The sequence below is a fragment of the Rhipicephalus sanguineus genome, chromosome 1 (genome assembly GCF_013339695.2).
Source record: "Rhipicephalus sanguineus isolate Rsan-2018 chromosome 1, BIME_Rsan_1.4, whole genome shotgun sequence".
Lineage (NCBI taxonomy): Eukaryota > Metazoa > Arthropoda > Arachnida > Ixodida > Ixodidae > Rhipicephalus > Rhipicephalus sanguineus.
Window position 1 is genome coordinate 137,029,686 of NC_051176.1, and position 6,116 is coordinate 137,035,801.

General features: G+C 44.9%; 1 protein-coding gene across 1 annotated transcript in view; it reads left to right on the forward strand.

Moving 5' to 3' along the window:
- The window catches only part of LOC119398865 (uncharacterized), a 35,292-nt gene extending 29,404 nt beyond the window's left edge, over window positions 1-5,888 (forward strand). Inside the window, exon 3 of the mRNA XM_037665696.2 lies at window positions 3,536-5,888. Coding sequence (XP_037521624.1) covers window positions 3,536-3,712 — 177 coding nt within the window. The 3' untranslated portion in view covers window positions 3,713-5,888. The remainder of the gene's footprint in view (window positions 1-3,535) is intronic.
- Window positions 5,889-6,116: the final 228 nt, after the last annotated feature.

Below are 6,116 nucleotides of genomic sequence, written 5' to 3' on the forward strand. Positions count from 1 at the left end.
CGCTGGAAGCTGCGTCGCGCATGAATGCAAGTATCACAAAAGGGTTATCTGCCAAGAAAACGGCACCTGCTTGAAATCAAGTTTAACTCCTTTTTCGGTCTAGGAAGTAGCCGATGATTTAGTTTATTGACATTTCAGGCCACAGGCGCGTGTTTTTAGTAGGATCCCTACGTGATATACTGCTAACGAGAACAAGGATGATAAGCGAGGGGTTGCATAAGGGACTGATAATGGAAAAGAAATTGACATGCGATAGACTGGCAGGTTATGTTTCAAATATACACGGAGCACTGTCTTCGAAAGCCCGCTCTACGCCACATCAAGTACCTGAAAGGAGGTGGCAGAGGGAGCGATAGCCACCTAGCGAGTAAATGTGTGTCTTAAAAAACGTTACCATCTTATCCTTTGTCTGGGCAGTTACAACTTGTAAAATTATTCGTCATATTATCTCTTGCGTAAGGAAAAAAGACATTGAGCAAATAACGTATTCGTGAGAGTGGAATGGCTCAACCCCGTTCAAAAACGTAGCCCATTCCTTCTGATATTGGTAGCAATTTGTTCAAGGTACCAAGCCATTGATATTGAAGCACAAATTATCTGGCTGCTGAAAATACATGCACAACTTCATGAATTCTGTTTAATTGTTCGTAAGGAAAAGCTTACAAGTTACCTACTTTGCGCTGCAGACAGTAAAGTAAAGTAGCGTTCTTGCTCGATCTGGTCGATTTGGTTTGCGGGGCACTTTAGAATGGAGCAACGCTGACGTTGCTGCCTACTAGAGCGTGCTGCACCGAACATGACGTACTTCATCACCAGCTTTCAAAAGCGTCTTGCGTTTTGTTACGAAAATTAGAAGCAGCGCGAAGTTACCGTTTTGTTAAGTTTCGCATTTTGTTAATAACAAGCCTCGAAACGTAAACGACGGTGTCTGTATACTTAAAGGTTCAGTGTTATTGACACCACTGACGTACAATGTATTTGATGGGACTGAAAGTGTGGCTCAATAACCACACTTCCAGTCTTTTAATTTGCGGCACTGAGTTCCTTATCTCTAACTGGACGTGTTGCTTTTTCTACGGTGTTTTCTGCCTGAACGGCAGTGAATGTCCTCCGATATTGTCGTTGACGCACGCTACCTGGGCGCTGATTCGACGAAAACGGAGACCATAAATGATGAGAGGGATAAATTCCAACGCATCGGAGCATGCGCAGCACCAAATTTCGATAGATTTTCAGCAATTACGTCAACGTGGTCAGCCACTTTATGCAAGGTTTCTTCCTTCTTTAGTTTCACTATTCGGAAAACAAGAGGACGATATGAATTAAGCAACCGGTGCTATAGTCATTGCTACACAACAAATTTCAGGTCAAATTGCTGGGTCAAAAAAAAAAGAAATGTTTTTCGAAACCAAAAAGAGCAGAAATATACATTTTGAAGTATTCTTGGCGGATGCATCTACAGTATTCATGGACGATGGAAAGCAACGGAATGAGTCTAAGTGAGCTGAGTAGACACGAGGTTTGTAAATGTCGGGGCAACTGACAGACTCAGGATCAAGCAGTGCATAACCTTGGCGCTCAGTCCGAAAGCAGAAGCGAGAGATGTGTCCACGAATTCCATAATTATAACAGGTGGCCCGGGATAGGCGTTAGTGGATATAGGACGACGTGGGAGGTGCGTGGGTTGCGATCGGAGCTATATCGGTGTGCGCAGGATAAATCTGAAAGGGTGGTTTCACAGCAGCATCAGCTCTATATTGGACGGCGGGGGGTTTCAGTGGTTCCAGACCCATAGTTGGTGGTGGTGGTGGTTGTGATGTTGCAGCAGGCGGGGTTAGCCTGGCCTGCATGGCCGGCAATTGTTTCGCCTGAGCAGCTCCTGAACTGTAGGGGTATGTCACCAAGTGTTGAACAGCCCAGTGTCTCGCAGGAACACCAACAAAATTCGTTGCACGCTCCTCCTCGTTACCGCTGGCCCTTCAGGAAAAATGACGTCTTCAAATGTCCGGTGCCTATGACAACCTTTTTGCAAGGTGCGGACCATCGCTGCTCTTTCCACATAAAACTGCGGGCAAAGCTAAATAAAATGTTCAATGTCCCCGATGTCACCGCAGAAAGACTGGGCGATACGCTTCCCTGTTTTGTGCCAGTCCCATAGTTGTCGAAAGGGTAAAACCAGGAACAGGCATTGAAGTTAGAGCGGCGACATCAGTGTGTACGTCAGGATGCGCCGTGGTTGCAGTGCGACAGAAGATGACGCACACGACGGCAGCGTTAAATCTTCCCTCAAGCCCTAATAAAATTTGCCTCTTCCTTTTCATCTATTTCTCTTTCTTTAAACATAGGACATTTATAATATTAGCACGGAAAATCTCCGCGATTCACTCATAAAATAAAATATGGCATCACACACATTGTTGCAGTGACCCCGCCGAAAAGAGTAAGAATGGACTGATAATGATTATATTCAATGAAAAGCATGAGATGCATCGAAAGAGCCTGCGATATTTTCAGACAACTTCATGTGCTTACTGCCCAATGTTCCTGCGCTGCATGAAGCACTGTCCTGGTGGCTCGCCTGTTGTCACCAGGGCCAAATATATCCCTTGAACTTCAAAAAAAAAAAGAAAAAGAAAAATAACTGGGCGCGGCCCTCAATACTTAAATTTCGAACTGCCAGAACATGGAGGTAATACATCAAGGTTGTGCAAAATGTGTGCGTAGCATAAACTCTGTGCGATTGCTTATACTTGGAAGTTCAGCCTAGTTAGAAACCTGGCCTTTTAAGCTATATGAAGGACGAACACCTCGGAGGAAGGAAATGCCACAGGAAGTCTGTAAAGCAGAGTTAGAGCGAAACAGCAAAGCTCTAAACTAAAGTGCCATTCCACTATGGGAAGCTAGGTTGATCTCCAGCGAAGCTAACCAGCACATGACACAGAGCTGACACAGAATTTCGAACCATAGCTGATCACACACCCTGCAACTAAATCCTAAATGCCTGTCCCGAAAGTCCAGTTTGGATTTAGCGTACACTTCTATAAAGCTGTGCATTTGAGCACCATGGTACTTGTGTAATTTTGCCGCATTCTCCGTTTCAAGACATGCGTCTCTGGGCCCGTATTCACAAAAACGTCTTACGATAAACAGTTTCGTAATATTTCCACCAATCACAATGCGGGACATATCATTAGCGGAGCCGGCTGATGGAAAAACTCACTTACGAAAGAGAAGTTTTGTGAATTTGGCCCCTGGTTTGCCGCATGCGCTTGGCGTTTCGTGCATAATCTTAGTGTTTGCCGCCCTTGTGTTCTCTTCTTCATTTTTAGGGCACCGGTGGTGAGTGGTGTTGTTTGCCCAATTTGTGTGGCACATACATGTTCTTTTTTTTTTTCTTTTTTTTATGCAGGACGAAAAATACACGACGCCCTAACCACATAGAGCCTCGCTGAAACGAATATTTGCTTTACACATGTATTCAACAAATCAATATTGTTTCGTCACCGCGCGAAATGTTTACTCTTTTCAAACGCAGGACGAAGAAGCAGGTCCCTCATGCGGCCATTCCTGTCAAGCGGCTGCAGTGAAGCCTGGTCGCTTAGCTCCGTCGAAGCTGCCATCTACAATTATCCTCGAAGAGACGGCTGGCTGGAACGGCACAGCGCCACAGTCGCAGCATTTGCACGCTTGTGGTGTCGCTGTTCACATCTAGACATTGCGATGTTTTGATCGCGTTCATATCCATAGCCCCTTTTACATGAATGCGACAAGTGACACGTCGCATCGCATTTCTGTCACGTGGCATTCATGTAGGTATGCGGTGGTACTGCGCTTGGAAGACAAATCGCATTAATGCGCCATAATAGGATAGATCAAGATGGGTAAGCCGACTTATTTGGTGCATGTAAACGCCAGCGCATTGCATCGAGGGAGAGAAAAAAAAGTGAGGCGGCTGCCGGCGGGTGCCCTCCTCCACTCCCCGGAGATATGAAAATGCTAGCTGCGCGCCATAACAGGTCCCAGCTTATTTAACACGAAGCAGTATGCGCCACTTGTAAACACTGCCTCGTAGTACTACTCTGATGCTCTAGGAAACGTGATGCGTTGCTGACCCATTCATGTAAACGCTGCTTATGAGGTGGTATCAGTGCTTATCGGGTTCCGCTTCCCGAAGGTGGCTGCCATCGTCCATACCTTTTCGGTTATCGGCTGTATCTGAAGCTTTAGGCCTATATTGCAGCGTTTAGTCGGAGTAGCACCGTCAGGAGAAGTGAGACGAGGCTTTTCTTGGACAAAGTTGCAAGCGTATGTCAATACACTGTAAACCTTTTTCACAGCCATAAGGGTGTTTCGATCACTCAAACAGCCCTAGTACACCCTTATTTCTGAAACTTTTTTTTCAAAGGGTGTAAATACGACGCAAGCGCGCTTTGCACGACCTTTTTAAAAAGAAGGGCGCATGAAGGACATATGTTCAAATATAACACCCTAATAACTGGTAGTGTGCGGGGGTGTTTCTTGAAATTTTACACACATACATTTTTGTGAAGAAGTTTTGGTATGTTACCCTGGCGAATGTTTTAAGCTGGTAAACCTCAGTTACAATTTACAGCTGCGAGCCGCGACATCCTGTTTCTAGTTCTCTCGATTCTGATCGTTGTGCGCACACACCCACTGTTACAACATTTTACGACATAGCATGCATGCACGAAATAGGCACAGCTGCATCCGGTATTTTCCCAGAGTGGGTGGTGAATTATAGCTATAGTCCTCCCCTGGAAGAACTAGCTAAGCGATTTGATTTATAGTGCTTCAGATGGAAGGGAGGAAGGGGGGAGGGCGAACCGCTTTATTTATATTTTTGAAAGGGACCCGCCACGGTGGTCTAGTGGTAATGGTGCTCGACTGCTGATCCGCATGTCGGGGTATCGAATCCCGGCCGCGGCGGCCGCATTTTCGGCTGAGGCAAAAATGTTTGAGGCCCGAGTACTTAGATTTAGGTGCACGTTAAAGAACCCTAAGTGGTCGAAATTTCCCGAGCCCTCCACTACGGCGTCTCTCATAATGATATAGTGGTTTTGGGACGTTCAACCGCGACAATTAGTGTTACTATATAGTATTCAAAGGATGTTAGGGTGTATGTTTGCCTAAACGCCCCATTCCACTTTTGCCATCAGGGTGTAGTTTTCATATTACACCCTTGAAAATTGATGCATAAAGGCTGTAAGTCCGTGAAGTATGCCCATGAAAAGGGTGTCATTCTGATTGTTACGCCCGTTCCGTGTGGTGTATGGATGTGAGTTATAGACACCAAAAAAACACCTATATGGGTGTAATATGGTTTACAGTGTATTCAAAACTTTTTAACAACGAATACAATATTTAATTGATTCTGAATAGGAGAAACAGTGAGGCGCAAATTTCCCATCATCAAGTGCACTTATTCAGCACTGAAACGACATTGAGGTTACTTTCTTTTTTGTTACAGTGAATATATGAGCATTCCAAAGCACTAAAAGTAATATAGTTGAGGATTCTGCGTCGTTCAGGAAGCCGAAGTGTTCAGGTTGAACCACTGAACAATTTTCGCTCCCAGTTTTTACCGCGATGGAATGCGGTGGGTGATTTTGTTCGGTATTATCCAAAAGGGCTGCACGCGTGTGTTAAGGCTGTCAGAGTAGCGCAAAAGAATAAGAGCCCTGCTCGCCGAGGAAGAGTTCGCAACTATTTTTGTAAATAACGTTAATCTCGCTTTGTCTTTTCTCTGATGCAAACCGGAGGCACGCAGTGTTAGAATAGTAGCTTCCTCCAACAGTGGCACCATCCTTTGGTACAATTACTATATAAAACATAACGCTGAAACGTTTTCCTTTTCTTTTTTTTTTCTTTTTTTGTAGGGACAGAAAGGAGGCAAGCCTCCTTTCTGTCCCTACAAAAACAAACTTAAGAGGAACTTTTTGGGCGCGCTACCCTGTTTGCCGTCATTGTGATGCATGTTCCATTCGTCCAGCTATATATAATGTCACTTATTGCCCACGAAAAGGGCACGATTGTTAACCGCTGGCTGTTCTCACCTCTGCAATGCAATGCTTACAAGTGAACGTATTATATTAAAG